Source organism: Monodelphis domestica, chromosome 6, assembly GCF_027887165.1.
Source record: "Monodelphis domestica isolate mMonDom1 chromosome 6, mMonDom1.pri, whole genome shotgun sequence".
NCBI classification, from domain to species: domain Eukaryota; kingdom Metazoa; phylum Chordata; class Mammalia; order Didelphimorphia; family Didelphidae; genus Monodelphis; species Monodelphis domestica.
Genome location: NC_077232.1, coordinates 255,810,182 through 255,833,405, shown reverse-complemented (window position 1 = coordinate 255,833,405; position 23,224 = coordinate 255,810,182). Strand labels below are relative to the sequence as shown.

At 35.8% G+C, this 23,224-nt stretch overlaps 1 protein-coding gene across 1 annotated transcript in view; it reads right to left on the bottom strand.

Moving 5' to 3' along the window:
• PPA2 (inorganic pyrophosphatase 2) overlaps positions 1 to 23,224 on the bottom strand; it is a 136,672-nt gene that overhangs the window by 66,627 nt on the left and 46,821 nt on the right. Inside the window, exon 7 of the mRNA XM_007495842.2 lies at positions 2,422 to 2,548. Coding sequence (XP_007495904.1) covers positions 2,422 to 2,548 — 127 coding nt within the window. The remainder of the gene's footprint in view (positions 1 to 2,421; positions 2,549 to 23,224) is intronic.

The following is a 23,224-nucleotide window of genomic DNA, read 5'->3' as shown; positions in this document are numbered from 1 at the left end:
TCTCATATTTAGCATAAAATCTAAATTTAAATTCTTACAGCCACCCCTAAACACAGGTCTTTATAACTCTGAGGCCATTGTTTACCAATGTGGCACATAGTGGAGAGCCATGAACTGATATGATGCTGATTGTCCCAGCGCTGTAGCAGCTACTCAAAGAAGTGACTTGAAATCAAGGTAATTTCTACCCATTATACCAGGCTGGTAAAGACTTGGTTACCCTGTGCTCATTCCAGCTCTGGATCTTCTTGGTACTTTTTCATCTCCTTTGTGTAATAAATAATGACCAAGACTTTTTTCTAAGCATTTTGTATCTTTCCCTCTTCAATTGTTCTGAGACTTAATCCTTTGTGTCCTCAAAATAGCTACCTAACGCATCTTAAAGGAGATGGTCTTCTAAATGGGGATCTGAATGGAAACCTAAGGACCCCAAGGTTAATACACCACATCAAGGCATTTATTAGGAACCAAGTGAGTGGACTGGGTCTTCTTTCTTCTCCCCTCATGAAATCTAAGCAGGCAGCCTCCCCTATCTGATCCCCACTCACCTGAGAATCAGGTTTACACCTGCCTTTGTCACCATTGCTGCCTGGAGGAGCCAAGCAACCAGTGGACCAGAGCCAAGGCTGCCATGCTCAGGATTGGGACAGGTACCGTAACCACATGTAGAACAAGTCAGTCTCATTAGGCTTACTCAGACATTCCCTTAGTCTGTCCCCAGGTACAGTGGCTCTCCATCACACTTCCTCTCCTCATCTCTGCATCTGAGATCGTTTCATCCCATCATTCAAAACTGCTCAAAGGATCCCTTCAACACAAAGTCCTTCCTGGTTACTGACCCAGCTGCAAAGGAACTCTCTATCCCTGAAGAAAGTTTACCTTGTCTTTATTTGTATAAACCATATATCAATTTATTTTTAAGTCCACGATCTCTCCTCAAGAGATTGGAAGTTCCCTGAGGGCAGGTGCTATGTCATTGTTGTCTTGTATGCCCAGCACCTTGCAGAGCACCTAGCACAGAATGGACACTTCAGAAATACTTAATGAGAAGTTAAATGACTTACTCTGTCACACAAACTTGCACATTTTGGAAAAGGGATTTAAGCCTGGAAACCTCCCAATTACAAATCCAGCAGTCTTTCTGGACTCCCACCACCATGGAGCAAAACACCTGATTCAAAGGTGTACAAAAGGAGCTGGCTCATGTGATCTGCATTATTTCTTAATCGTTATCACCTTGATTTCAAGTCACTTCTTTGAGTAGCTGCTACAGCACTGAGACAACCAGCATCATATCAATTCATGGCTCTCTGCTAGGTGCCATGTTGGGAAACAATGACAAGGCACACCCAGAGCCACAGAATGTCTGGTTCTTAAAGATGGGGAAGGAATTGGTACTGAGAGAGAAGGAAAAAAAATAACAAGAGGAAGAACTTCTGGATCATCACAGTTTTGAGTATAGTGGGCCCCATTTATCTTCAGAGAAAAAGAGATATGGAGAGTCTTTTTCCATGTCCTTCTATATACCCTGCAGGTATTCACCTGAGCACGAATAATGCTAATGGGCATCCTAATAGTCTTTCTTTTCCTTGTTCTCTCTCCTCCCACCTTTACAGTAACTGCCTTTCCCATTTCCCCAGAGAAGAGGGAAATTTCACGTGTTTTTTTTTTAATGTCAATATGACATCCTATTATCATTTTCCCAAACTGTCCTAAGATGCTTAAAATTTTCCATGAGCAGTCAGAGTATCATGCTTCTCCTTCAACCCTTTCTTAAAAATTACTAACATTTTAAATGTATTTTTAATTTACTATAGGAGAAGGCTTATAAGAGAGAGAGAAAGAAAAAGAGAGAGCAATTATACCTCTTGTTAGATCTAGTTTATGTCTTTTTTGTTATTTTTTCATCTTTAAACTTTCTGACCTTTAATTTTTTTCCTTGATAGAAAGTGATACAAAGACAAAAGGTAAACATAAGACAATGTTTTGTCACAAGGTAAAAAGGAAATTTACACACAAAATACTACAATATTTTGGAATCATTTTTTCCATATTACATGTCAACACAATTTTTAATAATAATTTTTTGATTTTTTATGTGCTTTAACTTTTAAACCTGTGATCACTTAAAAGCTATAAATCCTGAGAAATTGAGTCAGTAACAGAGAGCATGTACATTAAGTATGAAACATCATTCAGCTGTCTGCATCCTTGAGCTCTTGCATTTCCCATCAGTAAGACACAAGTCAGACACCATCTTATTACAACAGATATTTTACTTACTAGAGAGACAATAAAAGAAGATGAAAATATCACTCTTAAATAATTTGTATGCAATAAAGGTCCCATTTCAGTTCCCAGAGCTCCCTCCTATCCCATCATGATAGGTGCCTCAGTTTCTTGAAATGGTTTAAGACTTACTATGGAAGTTGGAAGCTTCTGGGTCATCAATACTAATAGCAATTAATTTCCAATCTGTCTCATCCCCATCAATAAGGGCCAAAATTCCAAGAATCTTCACTTGGATAATGTCACCAGGAGCATGAACCTTCAAAGAAGAATTTCAACATTAGAAAAACCTTGGAAGGGTCTACAGCTAAGATTTCATCTGAGCAGAAAGGTGCAAGTGAGGAACTTATATTGCAAATATCAAGAAGTGTCTTCTTGAAAACATCAGGTCTTAAATAGCTGCCTGGACCACTGAGAAGTAAGTCATGTGCCAAAGTTCATATGGGTAATATATATGAGGCAGATCTTGAATCCAGCTCTTCCTCTATTGAAGGCCAATTCTCTAACCAATGTACATAGCTATTTCTTAATTAAGCCACATAAAAAAGTTTTTAAAAGACATTAGGTAGCACAATGGATAGAGAGCCACTCCTGGAAATTGGAAATTCTAGATTGAAATTTGGCCTTAGACACTTCCCAGCTGTATGACCCTGGCCAAGTCATTTAACTGCATTTCTTAGCCCTTGCCTCTTTTGTCTTAGTAGTTAGTAGGTGAGAAGTTGAGTTATTTTTTTTCCTTTTTTTAATTTAGAATATTTTTTCCATGGTTACATGATTAATGATTCCCCTCCTCTTTCCTCTCCCCTCCTGGAGCTGACAAGCAATTCCACTGGGTTGTATATGTATCATTGTTCAAAATTTATTTTGATATTATCCATATTTGCAGCAGATACATTCTTCTCATAAGTTCCTCAGAATTGTCCTGGGCCATTGTATTGCTGCTAGTAGAGAAGTCCATTATGTTTGATTGTACCACAGTGTATCCATCTCTGTGTACAATGTTCTCCTGGATCTGCTCCTTTTGCTCTGCATCACTTCCTGGAGGTTGTTCCAGTCTCCATGGAATTCCTCCACTTTATTATTCCTTTTAGCACAATAGTATTCCATCACCAACATATACCACAATTTATTCAGCCATTCCCCAATCAAAGGGCATCCCCTCATTTTCCAAATTTTTGCCACCACAAGGAGCTATAAAGAGTCTTATATAAGTCCTGTTCCTTATTATATCTTTGGGGTACAAACCCAGCAGTGCTGTGGCTCGATCAAAGGACAGACAGTCTTTTAGCTCCCTTTGGGCATAGTTCCAAATTGCCATCCAGAATGGTTGGATCAATTCACAATTCCACCAGCAATGAATTAATGTCCCAACTTTGCCACATCCCCCTCCACTTTTTCATGTGCTTATTGATAGTTTTGATTTCATCCTGTAAAAATTGCCTATTCATGTCCCTTTGCCATTTGTTGATTGGGGAATGGCTTGATTTCTTGTACATTTGACTTAGTTCCTTAAAATTTGAGAAATTAGACTTTTGTCAGAGGTTTTTCTTATAATTTTTTTCACAGTTTATTGCTTTCCTTCTAATTTAGGTTGCACTGGTTTATGTACAAAAATGTTTTAATTTAATGTAATCAAAATTATTCATTTTAAAAAACATTTTGTAATTTTCCCTATCTCTTGCTTGGTCTTAACTTCTTTCCTTTCCTTTCCTACAGATCTGACAGGTAATTTCACTCTTTATATTTAAGACATTTAGGTAAGAATTATTTTAAAAACAAATAAATAAAATACTTTAGACAGAATAGTGATAAAAATCTACAAGAATGCAAGATAACCCCCCCAAAAAAATGCTGCTCTTCATAGACCCAAATATTGGGGCATATTTATAGGTCAAGATATTTGTTAAATTGTTGTGGTTCCCTTGTTACCAAAAGAATGTGAGGTCTCCTAAGTACTTTAACATCAAATATTTGATGTCTGAATTTTGATAACTGGACACTGAGTCTATATAGTTAGAGAAAGTGAAAAAGCAAAGATTAAAGTAATGGTATTCTGTGAGTTCTGTGCCCTGCATATTCTCATTCTTGAGAGGCATGGTATAGACAGTGCATCCACTGAATATATATTTATATAGCACACTAAGGTTTGCAAAGCACTTTACATTTTCTTAGTTTACTCTTATGACAGCCACATGAAACAAGTACTTTTATTATCCCCATTTAACAAAAGGAGAAACTAAAGTATAGACAGGCTATGTAATCCAAATTGTGTGTAAGGATGATTTAGACCTTCTTTACAGTTGAAAAACTGAATTAACTAACATACCAGATATGAACTATAAAATGAAATCCTAGAAGATGCCTGTAAAGATGTCATTTGCTGATATTTGGAGAAGTTATCCAAGAACTGGAAAGGCTAAGGAAACATCAAGACAAATAAAAGGTTCTAAAGAAGATAAAAATCAGATAAGAAAATTAAATGAGAATCAAGAGACAAAAATAAATAGGGATTCAGAAAATAATAGATTTAAAAAAATTTTAAATCATAGAAGCAATGAAAAGCAAACCTGAGATAAGGGGAAACAGAATTAAGAATAATACAAAGCAGATTAATTATTTTATGCCTTTCTCTCTGCTCCTACCTGCCACTATCAATGAATTAGATAAACTTTTGGAAAATATATATGCCTGAGTGAAAGAAGCAGATGATAGTTTAGAATCATCTTAGAATTCCTGACATCCTAGATAAATCAGAAAAAAAAACCATATTGGATATTATAGTTCAGAAAATCAAAGAAATCTGTTCAGAGCTTGTAAACAATAACTAGTGAAACACAAGAGGGTATTCCTATAAGACTGTCAATTTTGTAGATTGAAAAGGGCAAAGACAAAGTCAAATGTAACTTTTGCTTCAAATATTTATCTTGCAAAGACAAAGGAAACTGTTTCTGTCACTTTAACAGCCAGATAAAAGCTTAGATGGAAAGCTGGGAGAAAGATTGTTGGAGTTGGCAGATGAAAAATGGCTTGATATGAAGCTAAAATTAGTTACATATAATTATAAATTACAATTATTAATACAGAAGAGAAAAACTATAATGCTACTGTTATGTTTGGATTAATGATAGAATTAATAATAAGAAAATGAAGAAATCCTTTCATGAAAGTAACTTAAGACAAACCTATTATAGCACTGAATGCAAATGGGCCACAATTCCCAATAGAATGCAAAAGAACTATATAATGGATTGAAAAAGAGAATCCAAAAATACACTATCAGAAACATTAATTCAAAAAGATCTAAATTAATTGATAATGTGAAGATAATAAAAATGTATGCTATTGTCAAATTTTAAAAAGTAGGAATGTCACTAATGATATAGGACAAAGTTGAATCCATACCAAAAAGTACTGAGACAAAGAAAGTCATTATATCATGCTATGCAAAATGAAGTGTCAATCTTAAATATTGATCTTAGAATTTCATTGCAAAACTCATAAAAGAAAATATTGAGGACAGCAAAGGATCTTGAAAGTTATCAAGTCAAACTTATTTTACACATAAAGAAATTAAGGTCCAGAATATACGTCCAGACAAATGACTTGTCCAAGGTTACAGTGATAACAAGCTGCAAATCCAGGTCTTCTAAAAGCAAATCCATCACTCTTTCCACTCTTTTTCATTACTACCTTTATCTATGGTAATTATCTCAAATAATTTCTCTTGGTAAAATAAGAGTAAAATGTTTTATCTAGGAATGTATTACTCTATTTTAGATGATGGAAATCCTTCCTTTATCTTGATCTTACTGGGAACTTTTTCAGTGTTTCTGTGTTATAAATAATAATTAAGTTCCTTGTTGTCACTCTGTGATAGGATAGAGTAACAAAACACTGGGGGAAAGCTCTCTATTCTATAAGAATTTCTAGGAAAACTTGAAATAAACTTTATAAAAGTAAAATCAACATTTTATACTGTATGCCAAAATAATACTCAAATAGATAAATAATTTTAACTTGAAGACCTCTGAAAAAATAAGGGTGGGAATAAAAACTATTATCTTTGATATATATGGCTTGGGGGAAATAGTCATAAACAGAAAAAGAAAGGAGTGAATATACACATATTTATTTTAAAAAGTTATTATGTGAGACATGTAAAACCCAGTGGAATTGCTTGTTGGCTACAGGAAGGGGGAGAGAGGAGGGGAGGGAAAGAACATGAATCATATAACCATGGAAAAATCTTCTTAATTAATTATTTAAATAAATAAAATATTTAAATTATTATGCAACACTTGAAATCTTTTGCATGAATAAAATCAATATAACTAGAATAAGAAGCAGCTGACATTAAAAAAAAAAACCCTTTATAGCAACTAGGTTCCTATTATGAGAATGAGATTGTGTTACTGGCTGGGTTACAATGACAAAAATTAATCTGTCCCTACTTTCAAAATGCTTACTTTGTAATGGGGAGATACAAAATATACATAATTTATAAACTATATATGAAGCAATTACAAAGTATCAAAGAGGTTCCAAGAGGAAAACTGAGTTCATGGCCGAAGGGGCTCAAGAAATCTAAGTTATACTTTGAAGGAAACTGAGAGAATCTAAGGCAGAAGTGAGAGGTCCAAACACAAACACAAATGCAAAAGATGAAACTATCAAGGATAGACAATGCCAGGAGGCTAGTATGACCAGAAGGAGAAGTGATAAGAAATAAGACTGGAAAGGTAGATGGAAGGCACACAGTACAGGAAACTTGAAATACCAGAATAACATTTTTTTAAATCCTGAAGGCAAATGGAATTTTTAAAGATCTGAAGGAAGTAATTAGACTTTATAATAGAAGGGTGATATGGTCAAATCTGTATTTTTTAAAATATCAATTTGAACATGTATAGGGAATGAATTGGACAGCTAGGTGGTAAAATAGAGTGCTAGGTCTGGAGTCAGACAGCTTCCTGAGTTAAAATCCACCCTGACACTTACCAGCTATGAGACCTTGGGAAAATCACTTAACCTCACTTGCCACAGTTCCTTCATCTGTAAAATGACTGGGCTAAGAAAACAGCAAACCATTCTAGTATCTTTGCCAAGAAAACCCCAAATTGGGGTCACAACGAATCAGACACAACTGAAAAACAACTGGAAAATGGCTGAACAAGAGAATGAATTAAACAGAGAAGAGATTCAAGGCAAGGATACTGTAAGGGCTATTGCAGGTGAGAGGTGATAAAGGTGAGAAGGAGATGTATACGACAGATGCTGTGGAGGTAGAAATGATAAGATTTCACAATGATTAGATGTGTCGACTATGGGAAGGAGAAACTTCAAGTATGATTTTGCGATTGTCAGTGTGGGGAAAGGGAAGGACATTGGTGGTATTATTGACAGAAATGAAGTAGTTTAAAATAATGTGTTTTGGGGAAAATGTAATGAGTCCCTTTTTGCATATGTTTAATTTGGGATGTATTTGGGGCTGGTTCACAGGGATGTAGCAAATGTACAATGAATGAAGATGAGAAAATATTCCAGGCTCAAGATTCTTTGACCTCAATGATAGTGCTCCTACCTTCAGCAATAGGAAAAAGATGTCTAAGGTGAATAAAAGGAAAGATAATGGGCTATCCTCTCACCTGGATCATGTTATTCAGTTTACCAGGTTTCATCATTTCCAGTGTAACCACATTTTCAGAGGTACTCTCAAGATTTAAACTCAATTCAACAAAATGTATAGACAACCATAATAAACAATGATACATGATCAGCACACTTGAGATGAGCAAAACAAGAGAACAAAAGTGGAAACTCATTACCAACATGGAAAAGGTGGCATTTCAATTGTACTTTAAAGGATGCCAGGAATTCCAAAAGTAATGATAGAGAGGGAGGCATTCCAAGCATAAAAAGCAGCTTTATAAAGGCACTTCATCTATTCACCCAATAACACTAAAGTAATTTGCCAGCAGAGTTCAGAATAGCTAGAATTTCCTTTCTAAGCTTCCAAAATAAGGATACAAAGAAAACCAATAGGATTCAAGGATGGGATGAGGATTCACATAAGAAAAAAATGAGAAGAAAATATGGCATACTTACTGCCATCTTTGGTTGCCACTATCTATCTCTATAGTCATGATTAAACTACTTTGGAAATAACAAATTCTCAGGTAAGAATGTAATTTGACTCTATATCTGAGCTTCAGATCTTAAAGGAATAATCAATCTTATGAAGTTAGTAATCTATTTTCACACAAGTATAAAGTACCTAGAATGTGCTGGGCACTCTGCTAGGTACTAGGGATACAAAGATAAAAATGAAAAGTGTGCCTGCCTTCATGGAGCTCACAGGATAGTCAAGAAAGACAATCTTTACATATGGTAAATTAAGAAAGGGATTTCACACAGGGATTTCAACCTCAATTAACATACCTAACAAGATGCTCTGTGGTTTGTTTCCTTCAGTAGTAGAAAATGCCTCTTTGAATTACAGAATCAAGCAATTATTCAAAGGCATTAATTAGGTTTGAATAATCTAATCATGTTGGAAGTGAAATACTTTGAATCACTGGATGAAATCATATGAGAAGTGAACTAGGATTAGTTGAAAGCATCAAACATAGTTTGGATCTATATATATCACAAAAGAAAATTCCAGAAGAATCTAGCAACTGCTAAGAAAGGTAATCTTCAGGAGTCCTTGTACCTATAATCAGAAACTCAACATGGAGGGAGGCAGAGAGGGAGCCCAAAGTAAATTTCACACTTCCTTCCTCCAACTCTCACTCCACTGACCATGTTATCAAACATCCTAGATGAGTAACAAGATGTCAGCCAGGATCTGAGAGAAAACAAACTAGATTCACCAAGGAAACTCCACAAAAGGCTAAAAGAACTTCCAGTAAGGATATGTGACTATTAGCCACATGAGCTCTTTTAGCTAACATCCATTTCCCCCTAGAAATTATATATAACTTTGAGAGAGTACAGCCCAGACTTTGATTATAATTGTTCTTCCTATAACTCCTTAGTAAACAGACATCCCAAAAGCCAGTTAACTATATCTATATAACTGATAATCAATAGGGAGCATACCAGTGGAGGTTCATAAAAAATAGTACTAGAAATCACCCCACCCCCAACCCTTCAGGGTGTAAACCTCAAAATTCCTTAGATTTATAAATGTTGGAAATTTCACCATTGGGATATTTCATACTTGGAAAATTTCTTACTGATAGTCTATTGGAATGGGAACCCCATTGGCATGGGAGGTTCCTTCTCTTCCCTTCTTAAGATTACTTTAGGACAGAAACCCTTTGCTGAACAATGGAAAGGACTTTGACCTATGCTTAAGCATAGAACAGGAATTTCTTTGAGTCTTGATTGATTTTAGAATTGATACAATGGAGATACTCCACCCTATTCAGTCCTAATAGGATTGAGTAAGGGCTGCAGCCTAGATCAAAATTTAATTATTCCAATCTCTACCATACTCAAGTTAACAGGATTTAGAAAGGGCTGTAGCAAAGGAGTAAAGATTTAATCAGTTGAAAAATATGACCTTCAACAGACATGTGCAAAAGCCAGAAACCTCTGGGCGGTCCTGGGTTAAGGGAGAGCCTCCATTGACAGGGAAATTGATGAAGAGTGATTGGTAGATGTGAGGACTGAGGGGAGGCAACTTGGATGGTTTCCTTAAAGATAGGAGGGTCTGGAGACTGGAGGGGGGGGTTGAGGTTTTGGTCGGTGTGGTTCCTGGGCTCTGAGAAGGCTTGCTCTGAAGGAAGCTGAAGGTGGGGGCCCCTGAGACTGTTTCTCCATTTTGGACACGTGAGTAATAGGGACTGATCTCTTTTCTTTGCCCCAGCTATCTAAGGGCTTGGGCCTTTTGGCCCAGCCTAAACAGAAGGGGTATTTAAGCCCTATTCCCTTCTCTCCCCTTTCTCTCTCTCTCTCTATCTCTAATTCCTTTCTTACTCCTATTGTAATTAAACTCCAAAAAAGGCTGACGGCTGACTTGAGTTTTTCATTTAGGAATTACATAGCTGATTCCTTGGCGACCTTAAATTAATATATATCAGTCTTTTAAAGTGATTCCCTTGTTACAAGGGTTCACCTTTAGAATTCAGAGGGTGTAGTGATCAGTTAGCCTTCTGATTTACCAGTACTGATGGAATGGAAGAGTGAAGGACTACATCAGTATACTCAATAGATACCATGTAATGAGGAAAGGTGCTAGTATTCATAATGAAGGGTGGTCAAGAAATGTTTCAAGTAGGGAGGAACACTTAAGTATAGCCTGGAAGGAAAGTAGAGATTCTGAGAGACAGAAGTGAGAAGTTGCTTTAGTTGCTAAAAACTACTTGAGGTGGCAGAACCAAGATGGTAGAGAAGGTACAAAGATCTCAACCAAATTACTCTCCAAAACAATTATGATATAATGCCTCAAAATAAATTTTGGAGTCTCATAACCCACAAAAAGATGGAATCAAATAATTTTTCATCCCAAAACAACTTAGAAGGTTGGTACAAAAGATCTATTATAGCACTGAGATAGAAGTGGAGCCCAAAGCAATACACCAAGGCAGGAATCAAGGTGAATCAACAGCAAAGGCTTCCAGAGCTCTCAACTACAGATGGCAAGGAGTGTTTGGATGACTCATCAGAAGGTGAAGGAATGTTTTTCTGGTTCTGGGTGTGAGACTCTTGTTTGCATTGCCCATATGCAGATCCAGATTCCAGTCTGAGGTGGCAGTCTCAGGGTAAGAAGGAGCATTAGCACACACTGGAACTTATGACTACAGGGCAGCAGAAGGCTCTGATCACAGTTCCAAGAGTGGGAAAAGTGCTTGTGGTTCCTCAAAGAGCAGAACACAGGCTGAGAGAGTATTAACCAAAAGTATAGATCCCTATAGCTAGCTCTAAAGGCAACTGCACAAAGAACTTTAAACTTAGGATAGTGTTCCTTCCCTTCACAACAGGAGCAGAGTCCAAATGGAAAATAAGCAAACAATGGGAAAAAAGAAATAACACAGAAAATTATTTTGGTACCAGAGAAGACCAAAATACAAACTCAGAGGAAGAAAACAAAGTCAATACTGCTGCATCCAAAGCCACAAAGAAAAATATAAATTGGTCTCAAGCCCATTAAGAATTAATGGAGGGGGACTTCCGGTTAAGATGGCGGCTTAGAGAAAGCTGAAGTTCAGATCTCCGGAAAACCCTTCCCGACCGATCTCAAACTAGAAGCTCCTAAGGCGCCGAAATTCAAAACGATCAACAGCACAGACCCTGGGAACCCTCCTCCTGGACCTGGACCCGGTTCAAAAGGTACGGCTCCCCTTAAAAGCCAGAACCCGAGATCCCTCGGACCTCAGGGGTAGGAGCGCAGAGTCCAAGGCTCCCGGAAGCGGCAGCCGCGCCGGGCTCAGAGAGCAGGGTCTGAGGAACAACAACCCTCAGGGTCTTCTACCCAAGTCCCAGTCCGGGTGAAAGTTACTGCCTGGGGCTTCCGCTGCAGAGAGCCGGTAGGTCCGGGTGAAAGTTACTGCCTGGGGCCTCCGCTGCAAAGAGCTGGTTGGTCCGGGTGAAAGTTACTGCCTGGGGCCTCCACTGCAGAGAGCTGGTCAAAACAACAGCAACCCTCAGGGCGGGCAAGACAGCCTCACGGGCTGGACCCTGCTATCCAAGTCTCAGTGAAAGTCTGTGCTCTCGGAGCTTGGGGAAGCGGCAGCCCATCCCCCCGCAGGCCGACGAAACAGCCTCACGGCCAGGGATTCTGAAGGCAACTTCCGGAAATCGAGCCAGGGGGAGAGTGAGGCCTCGTGGTCCGACCCTTCCATTCCAGTTCCAGTGAGGCATATTCAGTTTAACCCAGGGAACGCTCATAGAACCAACATCTGCCCAGGACTAAAGCCTCTGATCACCAGACAAAGACAAGAAAAGCCAATCCTCCACGTTCAGAGATGACAAACTCCACAGAAGCACAGAAGCCCCAAAATACCAAGAAAAATAAGAAGAAAGGGGCGACTCTGGACACATTCTATGGAGCCAAAATACAAAATACAGAGCAGATAGAAGAAGATATACAAGAAAATTCTCCAAAATCTCCCAAAGGAAATAGAAACTCTCCACAAACCCATGAAGAATTTGAATCAGAAAGGACCAAAAAGATGGAAGCCCTCTGGGAGGAAAAGTGGGAAATGATGCAAAAGAAATTCACGCATCTACAAAACCAGTTTGACCAAACTGTAAAAGAAAACCAGGCTTTAAAGCAAGAACTAATAAAGCAAAGCCAAAACACCAAGAAATTAGAAGAGAACATAAAATATCTCACCGACAAGGTGATAGATCTGGAAAATAGGGGGAGAAGGGATAATTTAAGAATAATTGGACTCCCAGATAAGCCAGAAATAAATACCAAACTGGACATGGTGATACAAGATATAATCAAAGAAAATTGCCCAGAGATTCTAGAACAAGGGGGCAATACATCCACTGACAGAGCTCACAGAACACCTTCTACACTAAACCCCCAAAAGACAACTCCCAGGAATGTAATTGCCAAATTCCAAAGCTATCAAACAAAAGAAAAAATCCTACAGGAAGCCAGAAAAAGACAATTTAGATATAAAGGAATGCCAATCAGGGTCACACAAGACCTTGCAAGTTCTACTCTGAATGATCGTAAGGCATGGAACATGATCTTCAGAAAGGCAAGAGAGCTGGGTCTCCAACCAAGAATCAGCTACCCAGCAAAACTGACTATATACTTCCAAGGGAAAGTATGGGCATTCAACAAAATAGAAGACTTCCAACTTTTTGCAAAGAAAAGACCAGAGCTCTGTGGAAAGTTTGATACCGAAAATCAAAGAGCAAGGAATACCTGAAAAGGTAAATATTAAGGAAAGGGGAAAAATGTTATCTTCTTTTACTCAAACTCTCTTCTATAAGGACTACATTTATATCAACCTATGTATACTAATATGTGGGGAAAATGTAATGTATAAATAGGGGGTAAAGAAAGACCAAATAGAATAATGGTTCTCACACAAAGATTCACAGGGGAAGGGGAGGGGAAGAAAACTCCTATAAGAAGGAGAGGAAGAGAGGGGGGGGGGGGTTACTTAAACCTCAATCTCAGGGAAATCAACTCTGAGAGGGAAAAACATCCAGATCCATTGGGATCTTGAATTCTATCTTACCCAACAAGGGTAAGGAGAAGGGAAAACCAAGGGGGGGGAGGGGGAGAGGGAGAACAAAAAGGGAGGGAAAGAGAGGGGGGAGGGGGAGGGAACAAAAGGGAGGGACTAAAAAGGGAAACATCAAGGGAGGGGACAAGGGGGACTGATTCAAAGTAAATCACTGGACTAAAAGGTAGAGCCGAAGAAGAAAAGGTTAGAATTAGGGAAGGCAATCAAAATGCCAGGGAGTCCACAAATGACAATCATAACTTTGAACGTGAATGGGATGAACTCACCCATAAAACGTAGACGAATAGCAGAATGGATTAGAATCCAAAACCCTACCATATGTTGTCTTCAAGAAACACACATGAGGCGGGTTGACACCCACAAGGTCAGAATTAAAGGATGGAGTAAGACCTTCTGGGCCTCAACTGATAGAAAGAAGGCAGGAGTGGTAATCATGATATCTGATAAAGCCAATGCAAAAATAGACCTGATCAAAAGGGATAGGGAAGGTAATTATATTTTGTTAAAAGGGACTCTAGACAATGAGGAAATATCATTAATCAACATGTATGCACCAAATAATATAGCACCCAAATTTCTAATGGAGAAACTAGGAGAATTGAAGGAAGAAATAGACAATAAAACCATACTAGTGGGAGACTTAAAGCAACCATTATCAAATTTAGATAAATCAAATCAAAAAATAAATAAGAAAGAGGTAAAAGAAGTGAATGAAATCTTAGAAAAATTAGAATTAATAGACATATGGAGAAAAATAAATAGGGATAAAAAGGAATACACCTTCTTCTCAGCACCACATGGCACATTCACAAAAATTGACCATACATTAGGTCACAGAAACATAGCACACAAATGCAAAAAAGCAGAAATAATGAATGCAGCCTTCTCAGATCACAAGGCAATAAAAATAATGATTAGTAATGGTACATGGAAAACCAAATCTAAAACCAATTGGAAATTAAACAATATGATATTCCAAAACCGTTTAGCTAAAGAAGAAATCATAGAAACAATTAATAATTTCATCAAGGAAAATGACAATGGCGAAACATCCTTTCAAACCTTTTGGGATGCAGCCAAAGCGGTAATCAGAGGCAAATTCATATCCCTGAAAGCTCATATTAACAAACAAGGGAGAGCAGAGATCAATCAATTGGAAATGCAATTGAAAAAACTCGAAAGCGATCAAATTAAAAACCCCCAGCAGAAAACCAAATTAGAAATCCTAAAAATTAAGGGAGAAATTAATAAAATCGAAAGTGATAGAACTATTGATTTAATAAATAAGACAAGAAGCTGGTACTTTGAAAAAACAAACAAAATAGACAAAGTACTGGTCAATCTAATTAAAAAAAGGAAGGAAGAAAAGCAAATTCACAGCATTAAAGATGAAAAGGGGGACAGCACCTCCAATGAGGAGGAAATTAAGGCAATCATTAGAAATTACTTTGCCCAATTATATGGCAATAAATACACCAATTTAGGAGAAATGGATGAATATATACAAAAATACAAACTGCCTAGACTAACAGAAGAGGAAATAGAATTCTTAAATAATCCCATATCAGAAATTGAAATCCATCAAGCCATCAAAGAACTTCCTAAGAAAAAATCCCCAGGGCCTGATGGATTCACCTGTGAATTCTATCAAACATTCAGAGAACAGTTAACCCCAATACTATACAAACTATTTGACATAATAAGCAAAGAGGGAGTTCTACCAAACTCCTTTTACGACACAAACATGGTACTGATTCCAAAACCAGGCAGGTCAAAAACAGAGAAAGAAAACTATAGACCAATCTCCCTAATGAATATAGATGCAAAAATTTTAAATAGGATACTAGCAAAAAGACTCCAGCAAGTGATCAGAAAGATCATTCACCATGATCAAGTAGGATTCATACCAGGGATGCAGGGCTGGTTCAACATTAGAAAAACCATCCACATAATTGACCACATCAACAAGCAAACTAGCAAGAACCACATGATTATCTCAATAGATGCAGAAAAAGCCTTTGATAAAATACAACACCCATTCCTATTAAAAACACTAGAAAGCATAGGAATAGAAGGGTCATTCCTAAAAATAATAAACAGTATATATCTAAAACCAACAGCTAATATCATCTGCAATGGGGATAAACTAGATGCATTCCCAATAAGATCAGGAGTGAAACAAGGATGCCCATTATCACCTCTACTATTTGACATTGTACTAGAAACACTAGCAGTAGCAATTAGAGAAGATAAAGAAATTGAAGGTATCAGAATAGGCAAGGAGGAGACCAAGTTATCACTCTTTGCGGATGACATGATGGTCTACTTAAAGAATCCTAGAGATTCAACCAAAAAGCTAATTGAAATAATCAACAACTTTAGCAAAGTTGCAGGATACAAAATAAACCCACATAAATCATCAGCTTTTCTATATATCTCCAACACAGCTCAGCAGCAAGAACTAGAAAGAGAAATCCCATTCAAAATCACCTTAGACAAAATAAAATACCTAGGAATCTATCTCCCAAGACAAACACAGGAACTATATGAACACAACTACAAAACACTCGCCACACAACTAAAACTAGACTTGAACAATTGGAAAAACATTAACTGCTCATGGATAGGACGAGCCAATATAATAAAAATGACCATCCTACCCAAACTTATTTATCTATTTAGTGCCATACCCATTGAACTACCAAAATACTTCTTCACTGATTTAGAAAAAACCATAACAAAGTTCATTTGGAAGAACAAAAGATCAAGGATATCCAGGGAAATAATGAAAAAAAACACATATGATGGGGGCCTTGCAGTCCCAGACCTCAAACTATATTACAAAGCAGCAGTCATCAAAACAATTTGGTACTGGCTAAGAAACAGAAAGGAAGATCAGTGGAATAGACTGGGGGAAAACGACCTCAGCAAGACAGTATACGATAAACCCAAAGATCCCAGCTTTTGGGACAAAAATCCACTATTCGATAAAAACTGCTGGGAAAATTGGAAGACAGTGTGGGAGAGACTAGGAATAGATCAACACCTCACACCCTACACCAAGATAAATTCAAAATGGGTGAGTGACTTAAACATAAAGAAGGAAACCATAAGTAAATTGGGTAAACACAGAATAGTATACATGTCAGACCTTTGGGAGGGGAAAGGCTTTAAAACCAAGCAAGATATAGAAAGAATCACAAAATGTAAAATAAATAATTTTGACTACATCAAACTAAAAAGCTTTTGTACAAACAAAACCAATATAACTAAAATCAGAAGGGAAACAACAAATTGGGAAAAAATCTTCATAGAAACCTCTGACAAAGGTTTAATTACTCATATTTATAATGAGCTAAATCAATTGTACAAAAAATCAAGCCATTCTCCAATTGATAAATGGGCAAGGGACATGGATAGGCAGTTCTCAGATAAAGAAATCAAAACTATTAACAAGCACATGAAGAAGTGTTCTACATCTCTTATAATCAGAGAGATGCAAATCAAAACAACTCTGAGGTATCACCTCACACCTAGCAGATTGGCTAACATAACAGCAAAGGAAAGTAATGAATGCTGGAGGGGATGTGGCAAAGTAGGGACATTAATTCATTGCTGGTGGAGTTGTGAACTGATCCAACCATTCTGGAGGGCAATTTGGAACTATGCCCAAAGGGCGATAAAAGAATATCTACCCTTTGACCCAGCCATAGCACTGCTGGGTCTGTACCCCAAAGAGATAATGGACACAAAGACTTGTACAAAAATATTCATAGCTGCGCTCTTTGTGGTGGCCCAAAACTGGAAAACGAGGGGATGCCCATCAATTGGGGAATGGCTGAACAAACTGTGGTATATGTTGGTGATGGAATACTATTGTGCTCAAAGGAATAATAAAGTGGAGAAGTTCCATGGAGACTGGAACAACCTCCAGGAAGTGATGCAGAGCGAGAGGAGCAGAACCAGGAGAACATTGTACACAGAGACTAATACACTGTGGTATAATCGAACGTAATGGACTTCTCCATTAGTGGCGGTGTAATGCCCCTGAACAACTTTCAGGGATCCAGGAGAAAAAAAAAACACCATTCATAAGCAAAGGATAAACTATGGGAGTGGAAACACCGAGAAAAAGCAACTGCCTGAATACAGAGGTTGAGGGGACATGACAGAGGATAGACTTTAAATGAACACTCTAATGCAAATACTATCAACAAAGCAATGGGTTCAAATCAAGAAAACATCTAATGCCCAGTGGACTTACGCGTCGGCTATGGGGGGTGGGGGGGAGGAAAAGAAAATGATCTATGTCTCTAACGAATAATGCTTGGAAATGATCAAATAAAATATATTAAAAAAAAAAAGAAAAAGAAAAAAAGAAAAAAAAATAAAAATAAAAATAAAAAAAAAGAATTAATGGAGGGTCTCAAAAAGGGATTTTACAAATAAAATAAGAGAGGTAGAATAAAAATTGGGAAAAGAAATGAAGTTGATAAAGGAAAATCATGAAAAAGTCAACAGCTTAGAAAAGGAGGGACAAAAAATAATGAAGAAAATAAATACAATAGGTCAACTAGTAAAAGAGGCACAAAAATACACTGAAAAGAACTTCTAAAAAAAGCATAACTGGCCAAATGGAAAAAGATATACAAAAATGCCCTGAAGAGAAGAATATCTTAAAAGGCAGAATTGGCCTTTTGGGGGGAAAAAAGAAGTACACAAATTCATTCAGAAAAAGAATCCTTTAAAAAGTAGATTTGGCTAAATGGAAAAAGAGTTATAAAAGCTCAATCAAGAAAGTGATGCCTTAAAAAGGGGAAGCCAATAACCCTACGAGAAAAAAAAAGAAACAATAAAACAAAGTCAAAAGTGAAAAAATAGAAGAAAATGTAAAATATCTCACAGGAAAAACAACTGACCTGGAAAAATAAATCGAGGATAGATAATCTAAGAATTATTGGACTACATGAAGACTATGATCAAAAAAAAAAAGCTTAGACATTATATTTCAAGAAATTATCAAGAAAAACTACCCTGATATTTATTCTAGAGCCAGAGAGCAAAATATAAATTGAAAGAATCCACCAATTGCCCCTTAAAAGAGATCCCAAAAGGATGACTTCCAGAAATATTAAAGCCAAGTCCCAGAAATCCCAGATAAAGGAGAAAATATTGCACAGAGCCCAAAAAAATTCAAATACAATAAAAGCCATGGTCAGAATAATACAAGATTTAGCATCTTCTACATTAAAGGACAGGAGTAGCTGGGTATCTCAGTGGGTTGAGAACCAGTCCTAGAGACAGGAGATACTAGGTTCAAATCTGGTCTCAGACACTTCCCAGCTGTGTGACCCTGTGCAAGTCACTTGACCCCCATTGCCTAGCCCTTACCACTCTTCTGCCATGGAGCCAATACACAGTATTGACACCAAGACAGAAGGTAAGGGTTTAAAAAAAAAATAAAGGACAGGAGAATGTAGAATATGATATTCCAGAGGGCCTAAGAGCTAGGACTTAAACCAAGAATCACTTACCCATCAAAACTGGGAATAATCCTTCAAAGGAAAAATGAGTATTCAATGAAATAGAAGACTTTCAAACATTCCTGATGAAAACACCAAAGCTGAATGGAAAATTTCACTCTAAAAAACAACACTCAAAAGGAGTATAAAAAGGTAAAGAAGAAAGAAAAACCAAGACATTTAGTAAGGTAAAACTGTTTATACATCTACATGGGAAGATGATTCTTGCAACTCCTAAAAAAATATCATTATTAGGCCAGTTAGAAATAGTATACATAGACAGAAAAGGCAAGGATTCGAGGTGAATATGATTAGATGATATCTTTAAGAAAATAAAATTAAGGAATGAGAAAGAGGAATACATTCGGAGAAGGGGAAAGGGAGAAATAGAATGGTGTAAATTATTGCACATAAGGAGGCAAAAAAGAAATTCTGCTGTGGAAGGCAAGGTGGAGGAAATGGAGAGAAGAGCACATGAACCTTACTCTCATTAAAACTGGCTCAAAGAGGGAAGAACATACATAATCAATTGGATAGAAATCTATATTACCCTACAGGAAAGTAGAAGGAAAAGGAGATAAGAGAAGGAGGGGGCACTGATAGAAAAGAGTACAAATTAGGGGATGTAGTGGTCAGTTTTGGGGGAATGAACAGAATGAAAGAAGAGGAAAGAGGACAAATGAAAGGGGGATATGATGGAAAGTAATAACCAGTAATCAGTGTAGTGAAAAAAACTTTACAACAACTCTCTCTAATAAAGGCTTCATTTCTCAAATACTTAGAGAAATGAGTTGAATGAATAAGAATACATTCAATGTCATTCCCCAACTGATAAACAATAAAAGGATATGAACAGGCAGTTCTTATTCAAAGTAATTAAAGTTCTCTACAAGCATGCAAAAAATGCTCTAAATCACTATTAATTAGAGAAATGAAAATTAAAACAACTCGACATACCATCTCACATCAATCAGATTGGCTATTATGACAGAAAAGAAATATGACAAAACGTGGAGGGGATGCTGAGACACTAATGTACTGTTGTGGGGGTTGTGAACTGATTCAACCATTCTGGAGAACAACTTGGACTTATGCCCAAAGGGCTATAAAACAATATATGCATTTTGAATCAGCAGTACCATATGAAAAAGATAAAAAACAAAAAATAAGAAAGGCAAAAGGCAAAGAATTGGAAAGTGAGGGCATACCCATCAATTGAAGAATAGTTGAGCAAGTTACAGTAAATGATTTGTAATGGAATATTATTGTACTGTACTTGGAAAAACTTACACAAAATGCAAGCAAAGTGAAGTAAGCAGAACCAGGAGAATATTGTACAGTGACAGCAATACTTATACAATGAACAATTGTGAATAACTTAGCTATTCTCAGCAATACAATGATCCAAAACAATCCCAAAGGATTCATGATTTTTTAAAAAGTTTCCAGAGAAAGATCTGATAGGATCTAAATCCAGAAAAAGCAAATTTTTGCTTTCTTAATTTTGGGGAGGAGGTGAATTTCTTTCCATAAAAAGATTAATATGGAAAAATGTTTTACATTATTGCCCATGTAAAATCTATATCAGATTGCTTACCATCTTGGGGAGTGAGGAGGGGGAAAAGAGTAGAATTTAAGACTCAATTTTTTTAATGTTGCAAATGTTTTTACATGTAATTGAAGGGGAAAAATAAAATAACTTTAAAGAACTACTTGAAATTTTAAAACTCAGAAGTCAAAACACTTCCTCAAAAGCAGAGTCAAAGTCCATGATTATTTTTATTTAGTACCAAGGAAAACTGGCAATTTAAGTAGCTTTAAAACTGGTATAAAAATCAGAGACCTATTTATAGGCCCTGAAATTTAAGATGTATACTCGCACTAGACATTGACTCCAGACCAAAATAGAATCATACATATCTTTTTAGACTGCAAAGAATTTCTGCAGCATTAGGAAGAAAAGATTTGAAGTATTTTTAACTTGGGCATCAACTATATTTAATTCTGATCTATAATATCTAGTCTCAGGTCCAAAATGATTAGCTACAAGTGGAAACTATTTTTAAGCATGTAAAATAAAATGTTAAAAACAAGACAATGGATATTTCCTAGTAATTTAAGGTAGAAAATAAAATATGATTTTGAAAGAAAGGAAATGACAATTTTAAATGCATAAAACAAAACAGCTTTCATCAAATGCTCAGATTTTTCAAGAGAATTGCAAAGAAGGTGTGATGTTAAGTCAGATGTTTTTTGTGCCACAAAAATTCTTGACAAGTTTTCACATATAAATTTTATATACCCTTTTATTTTTTAAAGATTCCAGCTATTCATATTATTTTGCTACAAACTAACATTTAAATGAATGTGCCAGTATGAATTTCCTAACAATTTAAAAATAAAAGTCCATCTAAACACTTTAAGAACTTAAATGTGAAAAATAAAGTATAAATTACACTTTTAAATGACTCCTTTTGCATAGAAAGGAAGGTTAATAAAAAATATTACTTCAAATACACAATCACAAACTAAATCCTTTCATAACATTCAGTATATTTACAAATTTGTACTAAAAGACAAAAAAATATTATGATAGTATGGAAAATAGATTGGTGTATGATATACACACAAAAATCTGATTTTTACAAGATGTATCAACTCTCATGTCCAGAACTCTCAACCAGATGAATTAAATCATAGAATTTCATAGTTGCAAATGACCAGAAAGGTAGTAACCTAGTCCAACTTAAACGTTAAATTGTTCAAGGTAAAATATGGATTTCTGAGATGCTGTATTAGAAAATGACATCTAATTATTTATGGCTACGCTTATTGGACACAGTCATTTAGTTAGATCTGAACTGACCTAACAGCAAACAAACAAGTAGAAATCCTTAAAATCAAAGAATATCTAAACAAAGTTGAAAACAAAAAATAATACATAGCTGATGGATAAAACTAAATTGGATTTTAAAGAAAAAAAATAAAAACTATTTACTAATCAAGAAAAAAAGAAGGAAGCAAACTATCCAGATAAAAACTAAAATAAGTAAATCATAACACACTTGTAAAGGAAATTATTAGAACCTACTATATCCAGTTAAAATGATAACATAACTAAAGACCTATGTGAAATGGATAAACATTTACAAAAAAATGTTTAGCTAAATAAACAAAATAGGAAATATTGAACTTATGCAACCCAATATCAGAAAGAGAAATTGAACATGCCATAAATCAATCCTCAAGGAAAAAATGTTCACATCCAAATAGAATTATGTTAGATATTTAAAGAATAATCTCTATGCTATTATATAAACTGTTCAAAAAAAAGATAGTACTTTATGAGTCTCTAGTGAAACAAATATAGCCTTGATGTTCAAAACAAAATAGGAAGCAGAGAAAGAAAATCATGTCAATATTATCAGTGCATATGGTTGAAAAGATAGAGAAAAACTATTAGCAAAATATTGAACCTGGAACGAAACTCAGGATTCTAATTTCTAGAGGCTACAAAGATACACTGAAAAATTATTCACTTCAACCAATTTGCACTTGTGGCAGGAATGCAAGAGAAAATTATAGTCAAATAATTCTGTAACTACATTTAATAAAGCTTTTAACAAAATACAGCAGCTATTTATGCTTTGAAAAAAAAATCAAAAGCCTAGAAATAAAAGAATTTTTCCTTAAAATGTTCAAAACTATCACTCTAGAAACATAAGGTAGCATTATCAGAAATGAAGAAAAATATAAATTCTTTCCTAATAAGAAAAGGAATAAAGCAAAGATAGATGTTGGAATATACTATCAACAATAATAATAATAATAATAATAATAATAATAATAATAACTAGCATTTATATATTGATTTAAAGTTGATAAAGTTTTTAGTAATTCTAACAAAAGTAAAAAACACATAGCAAACTTGCAGAAATACAAAACCAATAGTCATTCCTAATAGATGAGTTCTCAAAGGATATGCAAAAAACAACTAAACATAGAAATGAAAATTAGAAATTACCATGTAAAACTATGTCAATCACTAATAATTTAATTCAGTAAGCATTTATTAAGGAATAATTATGTGTACTTAATAAGAAACTGTTAGGTGCTAAAGATACAAAAACAAACACAAAAATAGTCCCAACACTCAAGTAGCTTATGGTCTACTGAAATAATTAGAGAAATGAA